Source organism: Denticeps clupeoides, chromosome 13 (genome assembly GCF_900700375.1).
Source record: "Denticeps clupeoides chromosome 13, fDenClu1.1, whole genome shotgun sequence".
Classification (NCBI taxonomy): Eukaryota; Metazoa; Chordata; class Actinopteri; order Clupeiformes; family Denticipitidae; genus Denticeps; species Denticeps clupeoides.
In genome coordinates, this window is record NC_041719.1 from 11,835,855 (window position 1) to 11,855,326 (window position 19,472).

A 19,472-nucleotide genomic window follows, 5' to 3' on the forward strand; every position below is an offset into this window, starting at 1 on the left:
TGTTGCATGTTGGCTTTAGAGACTTGTTCACCCCAAGAGTTTTCTTTTTCTCGTAATTCAATTCAAATCCTATTCTTTGTATTTGGGAGCAAAGTAAACTTTTTTTTCCAAGGCTAGTTTGTAACGGTTCCAGCTTTTTTAACCATTCCCTGTGTTACGAAGGTCAGCAGACTTCTCCCACATGTGGTTCCCTTTCTCTCCCATGTCAGTTGAGGAGTAAAGAAATTATGCTTTAGTGTCAACTCATATATTGGACAATATGCAAAATACACATTTACTTAATAACGTTTACTATTCACTATTGCACTTTTTTTTTTTAAGTGAACACTGTAGGCACCAGACTGTGCCAAGTACAAGAGAACAAATAGTGATTTATGTTTGCTCCAGATGGTGGAAACATGTTCTGCTCAAGCACATCCAGAGACAGTGGCTTTCTAGGAAGTGTTGTTGCTACTCTTGCTGTGAAACGTGTGCTGTAATTCTTGGATAGACACTTGGCTGGAAATGTACAGCATTCCAGATCGTCTAAGATCTGGGGGCCGCAGCCAGCCAAGTTCGCAAGGCAAGTCCAGTGCGCCCGCACACACACACACACACAGCAAACTCGAATCCCTCCAAGAATATAGAAAGATTTAGACATTTATTTAAATGTTTACTGTGCTACTACTTCAAAGGTTGAAAAAAATGCCCGAAAACATTAACTTAAGTCTTGTCCTTCACCTCATTCCCCCATGATGATGCCACTCATGTGACCTGAGTCGCATAGGCACATAGAAACCATAACCCCTGCCCATAATCATGGGCCCTGGTTATTTTCAGACACTGACACAGCTGAGGTTCTGGAATCTTTTACGTTCAAGGTCTGCACAACAACCTGTAGCAAGCAAGCAAACAAGCAAACAAACAAACAAACAAACAAACAAACAAACAACAACAGTTCATTCGCGCCCACGAGAAACGCACGCAGCGAACGGCAGGTTGCGTGGAAGCGTGAAGGGAATTAGCTGGGAATTCTCTCGGGCGCGGCGGACACCCCGCCCGTGCGGATCAGCCAATGGGAAGTGCGCTCGCGCTGCACAGGAACTATTTAGCGACGGAACCGCGCGAAATGGTCCAGAAATCGACGCCGACCGGCCGGAACCGAGATCGCTGGAGATCGCGCCCGGGATCAGGAAGAGCGACTTTCACCGAGCGTCCGGTGCGGAGGGGAGAGACATGACATTGCGGCCACACCGATGCCTCCCGCTCTGGCTCGTGTTAAGCTGCACCGTACTTGACGTCATATCTCTGGAGGAAGAGCTCCCCCATTCCAGCTTCGGTAAAAAAAACAGACAAAACAGAACTTTAAAAAACACAATCTTTTACTTTGACTTAACTATATATGTTTTTTTTCTGCGTGCCGCACCTTCATTATTAGCGTTTTATTTATATATATATTTTTTTTTTCGGTGGTTCGCGCTCATAAATTGGTGAAAGTCATCCAGGCGTGGGCGTGTAGATGGTGACGCGCCCTCATAAATAAAGATGACAGTGGGACATGACTGGCGTCTGGTCTGCAAAAGCAGGCTGCGTTAAAGTCAACTACTAATAGGACTAGTATCACTAATTTAAATATTCTGTTTAATGTTAATAAAAAAAAAAAATACAATTAAAAAAAATCTCAATATTCTTCAAGTGTGTGTATATATATATATATATATATATATATATACACACACACACATATATGTGTATAATGCAACAAATGTCACAAAGGGTCAGATGACCAACGCATGCAACGTCTTTCCTATTAATACTCCTGTAATCGCATTAAATTCTTTGTGACCTTTAAACGCTAAGAAAAAAACAATTTCGCAATTTTTTTTTGTGTGCTTTGTCTAAAATGTCCTTTATAACCTTACAGACAACTTTTTGGAACCCTTGCGAGATTTGTTTGGGCCGAAGGATGCTAGAAATTCTCATGTTAAATATTCCCTCCGAACGGCGGCGGAACCGGACGAGGACACATGCTACATTCTCCCTGGAGATCCGGAGTCGCTTAGGAAATGCACTTTCAAGTCCGCGTCTAAAACCTTCCTGGTGATCCATGGCTGGACGGTAAATGGCCTCCGTTTCCTGAGCGCTCATGGGAACGTGTGAAAGCCATGATCGCCAACGGCTTTGCTGTCTCTGCAGGTCAGCGGCTTGTTTGAAAGCTGGGTTTCTAAACTGGTAGCTGCACTGTATGAAAGAGAAAAAGATGCCAATGTGATTGTTGTGGACTGGCTGAACTCCGCCCAAAACCACTATGCAATAGCAGCGCAGAACACCAAGAATGTTGGGCAGGACGTTGCTCACTTTATCGATTGGATCGAGGTTTGTTTTGCATTGTTTGATAAACCTTCTTAAAATATACTGGGGGAAAAAAAACATTGAATATTTATATTACTTAAATGTTTTGAAGGAGGCCACAAATATTCCATTTGAGAACCTTCACCTCATTGGCTACAGTCTTGGTGCTCATGTTGCTGGATTTGCTGGAAGCCATGCCTCTAAAAAGATCGGAAGAATCACTGGTAAATCACTGTTGAGTCTGAAGACCAAGTCAGCACTGAGAGGTTGTTCACATTTTCATGTGTATGAACGTGGTTCCTGTAGGTCTTGATCCAGCAGGACCAGACTTCGAAGGAGCTCACGCCCACCAGCGCCTCTCGCCAGATGACGCCCACTTTGTTGACGTTCTTCACACCTTCACCCGAAGGTCCTTGGGCCTCAGCATTGGCATTGAGCAACCAGTTGGCCATGTTGACGTCTACCCCAATGGGGGAAGCTTTCAGCCTGGCTGCAACTTGCGAGGTGCTCTAGAGAAAATAGCCAGCTTTGGCATACTGGGTAAGAACCACTGACTAACATTCTGTGTATGCACAAAATTTAACGTTTTAAAAACGTAGTTGGCTGTGCTATGCAGATCATTTTTATATAGAACTGACATATGATACGTGCCAAATTTAGCAGAGTGAGCTAACTGAGAGATTAGCGTGAACCATGCAGCTCATTCTGTGCAGGATTAGCTCAGAATGTTCCTAAATATCTTGAGCTCCTATTAAAGTAATATTTGAACTGAAAATATCTCAACTGTTTCCACAGCCATAAATGAGGCAGTGAAATGTGAACATGAGCGGTCTGTCCACCTGTTCATCGATTCCTTGCTGAACAAACAGGAAGCCGGCACGGCGTATAGTTGCGGCACCAATGACATGTTTGAACGCGGCATGTGTCTAAACTGCCGTAAGAAGCAATGCAATAATGTTGGATACGACGTTTTCAAGGTCCGCAAACCGCGCAGTCTGAAACTGTTCACCAAGACCCGTGCATCCATGCCTTACAGAGGTACAGCACGGCCTGGTTTTTAAAGCCTTTGCAGACATGTTCACGTTGTCTGGGATGACCGCGACTCACTGTCACGTGTTCCTTGTGAAGTTTTTCATTACCAGGTGAAGATGAGCTTCCTGAGTACAGTGAACCGACCAACCATGGAGCCCTCTGTTACATTCTCACTTTATGGCACTAAAGGGGATGCAGAGCATCTCCAACTGAATCTGTGAGTAAACATCCCATCATGCAGTTCAAGATCTGAACTCTGGTGCTCAGAGATTTTATATTTTGGAAGCAAACAGCAATTCTGAGATGTTACTTTAAGCACTTTCTTTATATAGGCTTATTATAAGAAAAATATAAGCAATAACCATGCTATATTAAACATTGACTGTGCAACTTCTAACAAGCTGTTTCCCGTAATCAGAAAAGAGAAAATTGCTGCCAACAAGACACAGTCCTTCCTGCTGGTGACAGAAAAGGACATTGGTGACCTGCTGATGGTGAAGTTTAAATGGCAGGAGTCAGCAGCCTCTCTTGTTGAAATGGCGTCCACTTGGTGGTCTGGAAATTCCATCAACCCTGATGTGAAAGTTAAAAAACTTCGCATCAGGGTTGGTGAGACCCAAAAAAAGTGAGTTGAACTTGAACTGCTGTGATCTATTGAATGAAAAAGGTTGAATATTGCCTGTGTAATTTATATGTCGTTTTGTTTAGGATGGTCTTTTGTGTAAAAGATCCAAATGAGGAAACTGTAAGAGTGGCTAAAGACGTGACATTTGTAAAATGCAAAGGAAAGCGGAAGATTTTTTGAAAGCGGTAAAGAGCATAAAGTCAATTATTCTTATTGTCCCTTCAGCGCATGTACCTGTGCTCATTTTTCTTTCATTCCTTTTCAGCAAGGACCTTAAACAAGGACAGTAACTTGGACAGTCTTACCGACAGGCTGTTGTCTCATCCTTTTTACAAACTTAACTTAAGTTAATTTATTTACAAAATGCACATTTAAACATTTGACACATTGACCATAGTGTATTTTGTATATAATGTACAGTTACTGGTTATTTAAGACATATATTTAAGGGATATTTTGGCAGCATTGACTGTGCATAGTGTTGAATAATGTTTTCTATTTGGTTTGTTTTAATCTGTACTATGTATAACAAAGAGGAAAATTATTTTTTTAAGTTTAGGTGTTGTGTCTGGTGTAAAAGTATAAGTTGATTCCATTTACGTGAAGCACTTGCACAGCTCTTCGTACGTTTGTAATATAGGAGAGGCAAGGCGTATAACAGGCATTGAAAGACAGGAATTGATGTGCTTTGAATTGTTCGTTTTAATCATTTTATTTGTGTGGTATCACTTGTGAATGCGTGGAGGAAATCTGCAGTGAAGCACTCTGGTTAAATAGTTTTAATGGCTTTGATCACTCCAGACAGAAATTTGAACTGGTTAAAAATGGCATGTAACTTGAACAACCGTCTTAGCATTATGTACGTGTATATGTACACTGTAGGATAAGTTCTCTGTGTACTGTATTTTATGCTCTTTAACAACTACTGTGTTCTGAATTATGCATAGACAAACATAATGATATATTGCACTTTATAACCAGCAGATAGGAATGTGACAGAATTCAGACAATTATCTTACATGGTACAAGTTATATATTCTGTTGTCATTATTACCTTTCTTTTCATATGTATGTATCTTTTGTAAATATGTACAAATATTTAATTAAACGTATTTTATGATCTCCCTTGATGTATTAGTAACATTAAACAAATTGACAGCATTATCTGAAGTTGGAAATTTTATTGTGCCGTTTACATTTTCCTACACTGGCAGTAATTAACACATCCAGAGGCATATCAAAATTGTGGCCGTTTATTGAAAAATGCAAGCATGTGGCCTTTGTCACAAATATCGCAATCCTATTGCTGAAAAATGGCAGGAAGATCAACTCTGTTTTTTCTACAAATAACCACATTGTTACCCTGAGTAATATTCAATCAATTCTGCTCAATTCCCTGCCGCATACCTGAGTTCTTCAAAATTTCCCAGTGAATTACACAAAATTTCTAAATGGCTCATGACTCTTTCTGTAGAGAAAACATATAGCATCTACAAGCAGTTGGAACTGCACTGCCAACATAAGCAAAATATGTTCCTGTAAATTAAAATGTGTGAACAGTACTGCTGGCGTATGGAGACTGGAGATCTGAAACTTTTTTTAAGATCTGGATAAGTGCTGCTCACTCAGCACTGTCTGTTTCCAAGGCACGCCCACACAAAAGCACTGAGCCACCCATCAGCGCTGACAGAGTAAGGATGGCCAGCAGTATGGCCCACCAGTACACCTGTGGAGAAACAAAAGGCTAATGAAGGAAATCATTTGGAATTAATGTAATAAATGAATCCTCTGTAGCTAAGATCAGCACAAGAACGGGCAGGTTATCGGTTTAGACAAAGATTTCGATATCTGACAAACCAGTCGTTGCCTATAGTGTCTCTAAAAGGTGGGAATGGTGAAAGGATTTTCAGAATTTCTTTGTTGTTTTGCCAATTTCAAAATATTTCACGCATGAGAAATTAGTACATTGCTACTGCTTAGTAATAGTAACACTACTTTCCTGGGACCCAGTGGAAACATATATGATCAAATGCAAAAAAGACAAAAAACGTTTTTGCCACTGATCTTATTCATGTCGATTTGTTTCCCTGTAGGCTTTTTGGCAAAACCAAAGAATGACAACATGGCATAGGCCCTCTGTTCTATTGCATTCCAGACTTCTTTTCATTGCATTCCCTCCTTCAAAGAAAAAAGTACAATGGAAGGTTATACAAACCTGTTCTGCATCTATCAGAAATATATGATGGAGATTTCTGAGCTAATTGTCATGACCAGTTAACGTTTTCACAGAGACTTCACTGTAGACAGTTCAACTGTCTAATGATTGACTAAACATGACTGCTTTTGCATTTGCACCGTACAAAAATTGTCTGTTTCAACAGGAATAATTCAGATCTCCACCTGAGAATGGTAATCAATGCCTGCTGCCTGAATGTCACCAAGAGCCGGATAACAGATACAACAAGATATTTTTTTGCAGACCAAAGTTTTAAGGTCTTTACTGGTGCAAATATTAATGGATAAACCGTAGTGTAATCACAGTAACACACTTGAGGTTGTGCGATACAGTGACATCCTGCCAGCAGTTTACTGATATGTTGTACCCAGCCCAAGGCCTAATGTCTGCAGTGTCAATATCTCACGAATGTTGGGGTTCCAAAATTCAATTCCATATGGTACTCTTATTGTGTTGCAAGCATAAACCATACTATATCAATAAGTATCAATAAATATTCAACAAGAATCAAACCTTCATCCACTCAGCCAGGTCATTAAAATCATCCAGATGTAAAAATGCATTTTTCAGCCTGGCAATCGGTCCATCCGCATTCAGCAGGCGACAGACCTGGAAATTGTCACAATATCCGTTGTTACTCGAACAGGGAGCACCAGCCACCAAAGGCACTCGCTTTCCCTGAAAATACTTTGCAAGAACTGAAGAGGTGGTGCTTGCACAGGTTCTTGGTTTATCTGTTAGTGACAAGACCAAATGCAAACTGTTATTGTACTACATGCATTGTGCAAAAAATACTAATAATAACAAGAACAATTTTAGTGGAAGATGAATGGTGCATTTACCGATTTGTTGGCAGCACATGTGGCATTTCTCCTTCATGGACTCTCCTGGGCAGTCACACTGTTCCAGACCATGTATCACACATATGGACTTCGAACACTCCTGTGGATGAAAGAAATATTATTTTTGTTCACAGTAAAGTAAAGTTCAGTCTTTCCAGTCTGATCACTGATGCGGCAATAAATACAAATTTTTACCTAAATTTTAGGCTCCAAGGTCTGTCCTGAGTGTCCAGTAAGTCTTTATTTTTATTACAACTAGTTCCCCCGATAATACAAATGACCTTATGCCTGTAAGCTCGAGAAATAAATAGCTGAAGTAAGTAGACTAGTTCTGGATTGATTGTCTGGCTGTCAAGGGCAGTGATAAGATTGGTGAAGTCAAGTGGGATTTCTTAGCCAACTTGCAATAGTCAGATTTGTACTCCTACTCCATACTGCACCTAAAGACTTTCAAAAAAATAAGTGACGTCTTTGGAAATGGGGTTCATTGGAGGTAACACATTGAAGGAACATCCAACCCACCCCATGAAGGCAGACCCGAGTACCCAGGCTGCAGAGGGTCATGTTAGACTTGGCAGTTTGAGCAGGGCAGTCCACTGAAGTGCCAGAGCACACACTCTTCATCCGACAATCAGACTCGCTCTTGCAGGTAGCGCCGTGAGGCTTAAAAACGCAGTCGGAAGTGCAGCACAAGCCTTGACTGGGACTAACAGATGCAAATTAGCATGTTCATATGACATCTTATGGTTCTACAGTGCAACTGAACAGGATCTATTATCAGTTACCTGCAAAGTGTGTTAGGTTTCAGCCGACACTGCACACCCATTGGCTCCTTGGCACTGTAGCAACACGGGTCGGATACGTTGTGTCCCACATCACACTCTTCTCCATCCTCCACTATCTGGTTCCCGCAGATGGGCTGATTACTGACTAATAAAAGGCTGCATAAAAGAATTGTCCAGACCCCAAAATGTTTCAAATACTGTAGTTGTTAAGTTGTCTCACCAACAAAACACAAGTCCTTCTTCTCTCGCAGTATTCGGCTGATGCGCCTGATACTGCAGGTCGAGAACTTGTCATTGTTCTCCCTAAACTCATTGGTAGCTTCAGGGAACATCAGGTACATCCCTTTGCGGTCTGCAGCTCCCAGGTTTCCACACTGGGAGCCCTCATCATGCTGTGACAAAATGGATTCCTTCATGTCAGATTGTTATCATGCAAAATTATTTCTGTGTGGGTCACAGAAATGAATAAAAACATGCATTTTACATTATACAAAAAATCTTTACATTGTGCAATATGAATAAAAATCTTTTGATAGCCAAAAAAAGCAAGAGACGATGTCTTACCACGAATGCGCAGCTATCTTCAAAATATACCAGAAAGACCCTGTCCTGTATTTGTGTGTGAAAATGTATTCTATTTCACAGCATAAGATGATTATTTAACATAAGAGAATATATTCTGATACAAAAATGAATGTCCTTGCCCGTGACACTAGCATGAAATGTTCTTATAACAACTGACAAAAACCAAGGACAGATCCGATAAGACCACATCTCTCACTGTCTTCATGACTGTCTAGCTGCCATGCGGAGGGTTGGGGTTCCATGTTTACAGACCATCAGGACAAATATTAACCGCCGCACAAATAAAAGGTAGCATTGAATGGGCCGATAAAATAGTATGCCACCCCTGCTGTCAAATTTGCAGCACTGCGCACGTACGAGGTCATAGGTCACAGACTCTTTCCCAGGCCTCCATATAACTTCCAGGAGAGGACTCCAGGTTTCCCCTCACCTCTGCATACCTTGCTCTCTGCCAGTCAGCCAGTAAATGTATAGCATGTCCTTCACCGATATAGAGTGCTTTTCTGGAATGCTTACCTTGCTAGAGCCTATCAAAAACTCATTATCCCCTCCCTCACTATACATAACTGCTTAAGACACGTAGGACCCTAAATTTTGCATTTCTAATACGAATTTCCTCCTTAAGGAGCCTTGGATTCTACCCCCATTTGCTGTCAGCACGTGCAGGGCTCCCAATGCAGCTGGCCCCAAAGCGATGATTTCGAAAACCACGCCTGGAGAAGACTGAAGAAGAGTGGATGGCCTGTGAGGACAAGTGAATGATTGAGAGCCAGTGGGAGAAAGGTCGGCCGTGGCGAGAGAGCGTAGGGAGCAGAGGGGGTAATGAGTAACAGCACCGCCTGTGAGAGGTCACACGTACAATTTTATGATGGCTTTTAATAAACACAAACATTACCAAAAGCATAAAAACGTAATTGATTGTAAACACCGTTCTACACGGACAACGTAGTGCAAAAAAAAAATGGATATAGAAGATCTGCATCTTTTAAAACAAGGCAACAGGGCATGCAGTCTTCTAATGGTAGACAAAACTCTGCACACAGAGCTCTGTGCCTGCAAACAGTCCTTTCAGCAACAGTCGTCCCCAGAGATAAGCTTGCACACATTGTCCTTCGCTAGTCAACTCTATCCAAATTCCGGTCGAGATAACGGGAGCTTCTTGCTTTGGAAGGACATATTTGACTCACTGGAGATCCTAGGCTGTGGCCCAGTTCATGGGCGAAGGTGAGCTGGACCTGCCATGGCGGAAGCCTTTGGTTGTACTTCTGCAACGTGACCAAGCCCGTGTTCAGGCTGAGATTTCTCCCATGGATTGGAGCTGGATACCCGGAGCATATTCCTCCCCATTTTCCTGAAAATCAAGAACTTCCTGTTAAAAACATTCATCATTCAAGAGAATGTCCTCTGCTATTAAATATCTTCTGAAAGAGGGTGTCAATCCCAGTAGTAGAGTAACAGAGGACCAGTGACAAGTGGCTTTTCATTATATTTGTCCCCCATTTACGTTTACTATGTTTGAAATAGGTTTGCAAAGACTGAGACAGGGACATTACTATTGATGTCTTCTTCATCTTGTGTAAATTGTGTGTAAATCTTTGTTTTGTGCCAGACTGCATAACCAGGTTGACCTTTTCCAGCCATGTAAACAAAATGTTTGGTACAGAATCCGACTGAAAAAAACGCAGGGCGACGTCAGCAATCTGTCTTGCTGGGCTAGTGTTTTTTAAAAATTAATTGAATAAATTATTATTAAATTTAGCATGTGTCTGATTCACTAAAAAAGGACCATGGGTAAACTTAATAAAGGGTAAACTTAATACTTAAGTTTAAATTGAGGTACCAAAAGGTGATCAAAAATCTGTGATGGGGTCTTTCGGTCATGCAAAAATGTTCCATATGTCTCTGTACAATAAAATGGAAATATTTTCTATTTTTAACAACACTTAACTTCTTTCCACACATGCTTATGTGCTGGTTATGGCTCAGTGCTGTGTGTGTGAGGGCTCTATGTCAGGCTAATTTTCCAACAGGCTCAGTCTCAAAAAGTTACACCAGCTCCACTGCAACAGCCCCTGACTGCCAATAGATGCAAATTTGGCTAAGTGCTATGAATGTGACTAACATGCAATCTTGTCCCCATTCCTAATTAATATGCTCAGTCGGATAAGCAAAGGCAAAATTTCAAAAGCTTGTCTGCATTCCAGAATTCCATTACAGCTGACTAGTAAACAAGCCGACGGCTAAAGCCAAAATGACTGGGGGCCTCTGTTGGGGAGGAGTCGTGGGGGTCTCTGGGTTTGGAGTTCAGTGCCAGGGGGTATCATGTTACTCAACCATGACACGGTATGATCACTTTCTACACACTAACCCTTGGCTGTTGCACGTTCAGATTTTAGGCCTTTGTTTCAAAAACCGTTGGGGCTATGTCACAGAAAGCAATGGCCAGTGGGATTCATGTGTTTGTGTGTATGTGTATGTGTGTGTGTGTGTGTGTGTGTGTGTGCGCATTGAACCTGTTTCACACAGGCCTTCACAATAGAGGCCAATGTGGGTTGTGGAATGCGGTCATCTAGGTCTTGCTGTGGTTAAGAAGTGAGGGGGATGGGAAAAAGACCCATGGGGCATGGCTCTTTCATCACATGAGCATTTAAGTGGTCTCACGCCCCTCTGGTAAGCCAATCTGGTGAAGTACAGCTGACAATGTGACAGCAACCTCCAAAAAGGTCAAAACATTTTAGGACCAAGACCCACCCCCACAGATCCGAAACAATAATAACACACATAGCCAACTTTTGTGCTTGGCATGTGGGATTTTGGAAACAAAATTATAGCACATATGAGACTCTTGATAGACAATAGGTTCCCCCTCAACCATTTAGGCCAATGAATGTGAATACCTAATATCCAATTGAGGTCATTAAGGTTGATGAGCTATCATAAAAGGAATTGCACAGTTCTATTGTCATAACTCCCTAAATTCACTAGGTCTGACCACAATAGTGTAAAGAAACCATATAAGTGGCTTTTAAGTGGCACTTTGATTTAGTGGAATGTTGAGACAAGTGTACAATTTTCTAAGTTTGTTGTATCTTTAAATGGAAAGGTTAGTTTCCAATAACCACTGAGCATAATGCAGTGAGATGTGTGTCAGAAAGGTTAGACCACCAAATCCTTTTACGAACTTTCTTCATGCAGTTGTTTAAATACGGACATGTTTCAGGTGTTTCAATCATATTATTATTTAACAAGAACTTGGTTTTTAACAAGAAATTGTGCAAAAGTCCTTAGTCAGGAACAATTAAGCTGTTCAAAGTCAGAAATTATTGGTTCAGGCTGTTAAACAAATGTGGAAGGTCCAGACTGGTTAACACCCCAGCAGTGAAATAAATCCTTACACTGTGTCACCAAACAGCACGCACATTTTATAAGCACATCCTGCTTACCCGTGGAAACGTTTATGAAACTGTAAGATGGACATTGGGTCAGACTGATGTAACCTAGAACAAGCCAGCCTCTGTTTAAATGTCTCAAGCAAGTGTTAAGCTTTCTCAAATATAGAAAGGTACAGGCTCTCATGGGTTACAGGTACAAAGTTATCCTGCATCTTTACCTGGCTGACCTTCCCAAGCCAGTCCCAACACTCCTTTGAAGTTGCGATTGGTCAGCAAATAGGACAAGCAGTAGTTTCCCCAGTTCTTTTCTGAGAAGACTGTCAGTAGGTTCTCTGGACCTATAAATGCTGCACTAAGGGGGCTACTGGGATCTTCATTTCTGTTGACCTGAAAGGAACCATGGCATTGTTCAGTGTATGTTACATACATATTGCAGCGCTTCATATCTCAGATTCAAGAGCATTAGGCCAAAGGCATAAAGGTGCATGTCTTACATTGAGTGTTTTCACATTGAAGTTTATCAACGGAATGTCTTCAAAGTCAGCTGTGTCATAAATATCATTCACTGCTCTTACATACGAACCCACCTAGAAATCAGAAAAACACAAAATGATTATCATAATTAAGCAGTGTCATAGCCTGGCATAAATGTATCCCTGTTGTGTATTGTCCTCGAATGGTCATTTGTCTTTTTTGTTTACCATATTCTGTGTGTTCACGTCAATGTGAGGACCTTTGTGCTCCGTTCACATTCTTATTATAAAACCATGTTAGTGAATCAAGCATACTTTCCTGCCATGCCAAAACCCCAACAAAAAATAATGGCCATTCACTTTCCTTCACTTAGCTCCACACTTTAAATCCATAATGTGTTTTTTTTTTTCTTTAGATGTGTCTGTTAAAATGTTTTATATGATATTCTGAGCAAATAGTTGCATTCAACTTTATTTATGGATAAAATTTCTCAGTCTCCAAGAACAGATTTTTCTCTCCGTCATAAAAGCACATGACAAATTGCAGGCCCTGACAGAGAGTTCCAGTCTCAGTCAAATGTCTGAGGCAGCAATAGTCCAAATGGGCCAGGAGTCAGAATGTGGCTCACAATTGAAAATTGTTCTGCCTGGAGGCAGCGTTATAAAAAGCAATAGAGCTGCCAGGAGCATTGTGTCCCAGAGCACTGATCCAAACCAGTCTGCCATCTGGGTTCACCCAGGAAAGCATGGCACAGAGCTTCTGCACCTGCACCTGCCTGCACTCTTTACAGTGGCACTTTGCCCATGTTATCTTAGTTGTTTTATTCACGTACACCAGTCTCGCTAAAGCAGTTCATTCAGAAACATTAGCAGCTTTGCACAAACAGGTCAATAATACTTGCGTGTGCTTGATAACCATGTTACCCCACTCTAAATAAAAATGATTAAATAAAAAATGGACCAGCAATAATTAATTGCAATGATTTCTGAAGAAGGGGAAAGACATTCAAGTCAATGACCCCATGTGGTAGTCAACTCTGCAGAACACAGTATTCTGGGGGAAAATGTCAATAGACAGAGGTTACTACAAGTGACGGGAATCCTGCAGCCTTATCTTTGACTATACGCATATGATGTAAGCTGGAATTCTTTGCATAACAGACTGTTGTATGAAACACAGGTTCTCAGGGTTATGAAACACGATAAAGTTAGAAAATTTCAAGCAGCCCCCCATCCCTTTCCTGAATAGATCATTGACTCCTTTGGGGCAAATGCGAAAAAGCTAAGATCACTTCCTGTGCACCAACAATGGGAGTCATTGTGGACCAGTGCCAACCAATAAACAGATGAAGGGGTGAGAACAAATATTTTTTTCTATAACAAATATTTTTTTAAATCTTCTGATACCTGCTTCTGTGAGCTTTTCTTTAATAACTATGAATTAATAATTTATTCACATCTTTTTGCCAGTAGAAAGAGCTAATCAAAAGCTTTCATTTGATATGTATATCTCAATTTCACCTGTGTGGTTCTCACCCCCTGATATATATTAATGTTTACCTGAGCAACCACTTCCTCAATGCTGCCAAATGTTTTGTAAAATAGATGATCTGCCTCAATGTGGAGCAGGCAGGTGGTTTTGGAATCATCCACTGTTCTCCGAGACCGGATCACTGGCCTCTCCTAGGAACGAGATCACATGCTGATTATTGACAATTGGTGCTGGGAAGGCGTCGGAGGGGCTTGTCATGGAAAGCAAAAAAAGAACACGGTAACATGTGCAATGCTCATTACAACATCTCAGGACCTTGAAGTGATGTATTGTCTTAACCATGAGTTTAAACATAGTAACGATGCAATCTGTTAAAATGTTTCCTTGCAAGTCAATTGTTCATTTTACCAATTTCCACTAATTGAAAACTGGCACTTTCACAACTATTTCTCAGGACAATAGTCTGGACAGTGCAGATGGAGGAGATAAAATGTGGGCTCCACACGCATGCCTTTTGCCTTGGTTAGGTTTCTGTAAATGCTGGTACAGAAACACTGGGGACATAATGTACCAACTTCCTTTTCAGGTGCACTTGTTTACGCCAGTTCCACAAATAAATATGGACAGAAGGGACAATCAAGGGGAAACAAGAGAAATCATGCTAAAAAAAAATTGAGTGGATCCATAAGCAGTTTTGAAAACACTATCAAGTCGTACCTGACCTGCTACTTCCTGTCTAAAATCGTGGATAATATTCCGCAGATGGTCGTACCCACAAAACCCTTCATGGTCTCTTCCCAAGGGAGTGGTGTCTGTGAGCAACACACCAAGACAAAGCACAGTCATTGCTGTTAAATATAACAAGGGCGGTCAGTATTTTTATTATAATGTTTTTCTTGCAGAAAAAAAGTGTTCTGTGTGCAAGCTGCACCTTATTGCATAATAAGCTGAAAAAAACTATTGTGCATGCAACTGTGTAATTCATAGTGAAGAAAAAAAATTATAGTACATATTTTATAACAGGTTTAATACTGTTTTTTTTTTTTTGCTTTATTATTCTTCAACTATCATCCACCTGGTCCATTTGCATTTAAAGTTTTGTTTAATTTAATCATATTAAATGGATTTATTTATCAGTCTTGTGGAAATGACTGGTGCAAATTAGAAATGTTAACCTGATAATATTAGTTTTACAGTTATCCAAAAATACATAAAAAAAAAAACAAAATGGTTTACCAGCTGCCTGGTAAATCATCCACGTCAGTAAAATTTACTTATTTTTATTACTACCTATGGTTGCCAGCCATGCACTCACTTTTTGTTCACTGTTCCCGAAAGGTGTGTGGCTTTCCCAATCAAGTCCAATCAGTGTAATCAATCACAGTTGGATGAAGGTGTAGAACCATCTCAAGGACGATCAGAAGAAATGGACCCGGTTTAAATATATGAGTATCAGAGCAAAGGTTCTGAATACTGCGATATGTTACCATGTGATATTTCAGTTTTTCTTTGTTAATAAATCTGCAAAAATTTCAACAGCTCTGTGTTTTTCGGTCAATATGAGATGCTGTGTGTACATTAATGAGGACTATATGTATACTGTATATACTGTATATAATTTCTAAATCATGACCCATGACCCTGTCTCTGTGGTGGAAATCAGTTTAAAAAATACACGAAACAATGAAAATTATTTGGATTTTCATTAACATAGTTTTTATTTAATAATAATGACAAGCTTAAGGACAAAAGTAATATAGATAATAAACAAAGGTAATTAACGAACCACCCACCCTAAAGGCATTTAATATTTAGAATATTTATTATAATATTTATTTATTTGACTTGACACTATACAGAATAGATTCAATTGTCCTTTATGCCAAGAGTGATGAAGTCACTTAATTTTATATTGCAAAATTGACTAGGTCCATGATTATGTATGAGGACAATTGCACATAATCATAATTACTGAACCACAGATTACCCTGGGGATCTTCATGTGGTGAAATGAAAAACATCACACCACACCTCTTTAAAGTCTCCCCCATGACCAAATGTCCAAGTTAGAAAAGAACCTTGCGTGTAACTACAAGATCCATTCAGATTTGTAACACTCCTAGGACCCTGAACTTTCCATGTCTTGTTGAAATGACTCCCATACTTTTGTAATTGTGGGGGGTTGGTGTGATTTCATCACGGCATATATTTTAAGTTTCCAGAAAGGTCACTTTCTTCAGAGCCATGCCCCTTGTGGACTACTCCCTAATGTGCATTTAGCAATCATGCACACAGAGACAAAAAAAATATGGGATTGCAAATTTGTGACGCACAACGGGCACTGACAGAAAGAAATCTGGTAATACTCAGCAGGAGGCCAGGACTGCTTCTGGCCCTGATGGATGTTGCTCAATGTTCGCATTTGTACCAAACAGCACCGTCCATAAATGCCACAACACAGTAGACATGAACATGTTCACAAAAGCCTGTTTGTCTATACGTTATACTGTAACTCGATTAAACATTTACATGCTGTGGCAGGCCCAATAAAAATGAAAGCTCCGTTTGCAATGAAACTAAATCAGGTGCTTTCCCTGTAGCAACCAAGATAAGATTAGCTGAAGAGGTGAAATGATCGCTCGGCTGAAGCTGCTGTCACTTTTTTGAAAAACGGGCTTCGGCGCGATTGGACGAGACGGTTCAACTGAACGGAAGTGGGCGAATCGGCATCCAGCAGGCATTATGGGCAGGGGAAAGGGATTTGGTGTATCTACCGGGCATTGACCCACTGACAGAATTACTTCCAGACTAGCCCCAGTGTGCAGGCTCCGTGCTCAGTGTTCTTTCAGGTTTTCCAGCGCGCGGGGACTAAAGCAAGCGAGTCAGGTTTCCCGAAACAACAGTGTGGGGAACATGCAGAGGAAATTAAAACAAAACAGTGTCCTCCGAAGAAACGTTTGGCTGTACCTATACAGTGTTTTACAACAATGCGGAAATTTTACTTCAATCCAAATCAAGCAGCAAAGCACAAATGTCTACAAAAATACATCCACGTGTTACATCCAATAATAAGACATTCTTTTGGACTTAGAGTCTTAGGATTCTCAGGCTCGGCTCAACCCTTTCCTCAAGGCAGCATCTTTTGACGAAGGTTCAAAGTAGTTTTCTCCCTGACATCAAAAAAGGGAAAGTAACAGAGAGAGGCTAAACTTCTGAGAGGCGGATATTGCCACTGTGTGTATGGGAAATGCCCTGTAGTTACCTCTCATGGATCTGGTCTGACTTCAGTTTGGAGACCACATGACATGAAGTAACCACAGCACACAAAGCCACCTCCCTGCTACTCGCCACTCTTAAAATATGTAAATAAATTAGTTATTTATACCCACCGAGTCCACCCAGAACCCTGTTCACTGCAGTGCAGACATTTATTCAATTGTTTAATTAAAAAAAATAAAAATACTGTAACAAAAGGAATACGATTTCAAACCATACATGAAAATGTGTTGCTAAATAAGAAGGAATCCAAAATGACAGAAAAAACACGGTGTAAATAGAAGCTAGAATCGAAATAGAATGGATTCCCATTGACTGACATCATTGTTCGTCTACTGAGCGCCTCCTGAACGTCTGTGTTTTGAATCCGGCTAGGGTCACATAATGGGATGAACTCAGTGATTCCCAGTGGTGGGATTATGGTCACCTGACTGCTGTTAAGTTCTTTCTTCTTCTTCTTTTCATTGGCTAAAGCACTACACAGCCCACCGCCCTCATTCCCCACAGTGGGATTCTTTCACTCTTCATCAACCTGATTTGTGCTGATCCTGTTGGATTATGGAGGGTGGTGGCAGCTTTTTTGTCCATGAACTTGACATACATTAGAAACCGACCCTCACAAATGCTGCTACCTCCATTCTCTCAGTAAGTAAAACCCCGGGAGGAACACTAACTATTGATAATATGATCAACGACATAAATCATACATGAATAGATGTAAGTGAATGCAACGTTGTTACTCCTACCTATATCTTCTTCGTGGTAGATAATGGAGTGGATTTCAGAATCATTCGTGGTGTATCGCTGCAGAGGTTCCACGTGGTAAGTTCCATTTGCTGTCCTGATAGAACCCTGAAACTGTCCGTGGATGACGGCACCGTAACAGGAGGAGCGTTCCTCATCTACAATAGAGAGCACACATTTTGTTCAGAGAGGGGGTTCACACACCACCACAACAGACTATCGGCCCTCAACATACCTTCCAGATATCCTGAATACATGTGAGAGAGGTCTACGGTGGTGTAATTGTTTCCCTCACATAACTCAAAGTTGTCTGCAAATCCCTCTGTGTCTGGCTCAAGATGCACATGGAACTGCCTGCAAAAGACAATTAACGTATTACCTTCAAAACGTGTGTGCATGTGAAAAAAGAATACAGGAACACTTTACCTTTGAAAAGCCTTGAAATTCAGCTGTAGCACCTTGTGAGGAGGTTCCTGGCGCTTAACACGTTGGTGATGTTGAAGTAAAGCTTCACGGTTATAAGTCAGTCCTTCATAATACTTTATGAATGGGCTAATGTCAGTAACGGCTTCTGAATTGAAGTAAATATGAATTATCTCTAGATAGCCACAAAGCCTGTTAATAATGCCTTTAAACAGATCGGTCTGATTGTATGCTAATATGTATGATAATATTTGCAACACCAGTCTACACCAATAACTAATCAAGCTCTTGTATTGATTAGTTCATATGTGTGTCTGAGAGTAAGAGACAGAAACCTATTCAAAACGGTTGTTAGATAATCAGCTTGTCAGACGAGCAACTAAACGGTGGCGTTAAAGGGCCATGCCAGGACGAGTAATGACATGAACTACAAACAGGATAATACAAAAGAGATTCTACCTGCATCGTGTCCACTCGATCTTAAGAGCAACATAAAAAGCCATAACCGAACAATATTTACACGGCCAGCAGCCATCATGTCTCCGATATTCATGCTTCACAGTTACTTGCTTGAAAACCGCGCAGCGGAATGCACCTACTAGTCAAGGCCTGACCTCACTACTGGGGGTTCCGGGCATATTCAGACATGCCAAAATCCCAAGGGACTTGCGAACACAGTAGGAGGCGTTTAAACATTGATTTTTACGATTTCGTTACGATGCTCAATCGGCTGTCACGGAAATCAGGCTTTGCTTAATTCTCCTGCTGAGCTCACTGGACTTGCACTTCCAACATTTACTGTAACAATTTTTCAAGCAAAAGCATTAATTTGCCACAAAATTCACTGAGGCCAAACAGAGTAGGCCGGAGAAAAAAACATACATTAAGGGGCCTCACAGTCAACGGGTGAGCCTCACGGTAACATCACTTTTCCAAGAAAGCAGAGTGGGAGAGCCTGATCCTACCCGGCCCCCAAACCCCCTGCCTTTTGCTGATTGGCTCCAAGTGAACAGCCTGATCTGGAACAGTGACATCACGGGACCAACCCATCCACAAAGAACAACATTAATCAGGGTTACTCTAGGTCATTTGGGCCCTCTCGAAAATACGGCTAATATGTGATTGTTTGAAGAAAGAGTTAAAGCAGATGTTCAAGTTCATGCCGTTTATGCTCAATTTAAGTTTCTTCGTTTAAACACGTCTGATGTCACAGGCTTCTTTCCTGTTTCAAACTTT

General features: G+C 40.9%; 2 protein-coding genes across 3 annotated transcripts; one reads left to right on the forward strand and one right to left on the reverse strand.

Annotated features, from left to right (window-relative positions):
* The first annotated feature begins 1,032 nt into the window (after positions 1–1,032).
* Positions 1,033–5,149, forward strand: lpl2a (lipoprotein lipase 2 a). Its single transcript, XM_028999921.1, has 10 exons — positions 1,033–1,318; positions 1,904–2,097; positions 2,176–2,355; positions 2,444–2,555; positions 2,638–2,871; positions 3,127–3,369; positions 3,460–3,580; positions 3,782–3,988; positions 4,072–4,173; positions 4,254–5,149. Exons 1-9 carry the CDS (start codon positions 1,216–1,218, stop codon positions 4,166–4,168), a joined length of 1,491 nt encoding a protein of 496 aa, XP_028855754.1. The 5' UTR covers positions 1,033–1,215; the 3' UTR covers positions 4,169–4,173; positions 4,254–5,149.
* LOC114801702 (disintegrin and metalloproteinase domain-containing protein 10) lies at positions 5,116–19,111 on the reverse strand. Of its 2 annotated transcripts, none has more exons than XM_028999920.1 (15): positions 18,696–19,111; positions 18,240–18,352; positions 18,049–18,167; positions 17,816–17,971; positions 14,511–14,605; positions 13,862–13,984; positions 12,323–12,415; positions 12,047–12,215; positions 9,624–9,787; positions 8,072–8,243; positions 7,852–7,996; positions 7,589–7,772; positions 7,067–7,166; positions 6,738–6,958; positions 5,116–5,714 (listed from the first exon to the last, which is right to left on the reverse strand). In XM_028999920.1, the coding sequence occupies exons 1-15, from the start codon at positions 18,699–18,701 to the stop codon at positions 5,610–5,612; spliced, it is 1,965 nt and encodes a 654-aa protein (XP_028855753.1). In that variant the 5' UTR covers positions 18,702–19,111; the 3' UTR covers positions 5,116–5,609. The 2 variants fall into 2 exon arrangements, with proteins under 2 accessions (XP_028855753.1, XP_028855752.1); XM_028999919.1 differs by having other exon boundaries at positions 18,240–18,384; positions 18,696–19,108.
* Positions 19,112–19,472: the final 361 nt, after the last annotated feature.

Coding starts and splice junctions, on each gene's coding strand:
- lpl2a (XM_028999921.1), top strand. CDS start 1,216: ATGACATTGCGGCCACACCGATGCCTCCCGCTCTGGCTCGTGTTAAGC. Junction 3,370..3,459: donor TGCATCCATGCCTTACAGAG/GTACAGCACGGC, acceptor TTCCTTGTGAAG/TTTTTCATTACCAGGTGAAG. Junction 3,581..3,781: donor GAGCATCTCCAACTGAATCT/GTGAGTAAACAT, acceptor TCCCGTAATCAG/AAAAGAGAAAATTGCTGCCA.
- LOC114801702 (XM_028999919.1), bottom strand. CDS start 18,789: ATGAATATCGGAGACATGATGGCTGCTGGCCGTGTAAATATTGTTCGG. Junction 13,985..14,510: donor GACAGGAAGTAGCAGGTCAG/GTACGACTTGAT, acceptor TCTCGTTCCTAG/GAGAGGCCAGTGATCCGGTC. Junction 7,167..7,588: donor CTCGGGTCTGCCTTCATGGG/GTGGGTTGGATG, acceptor TTTCATCCACAG/GAGTGTTCGAAGTCCATATG.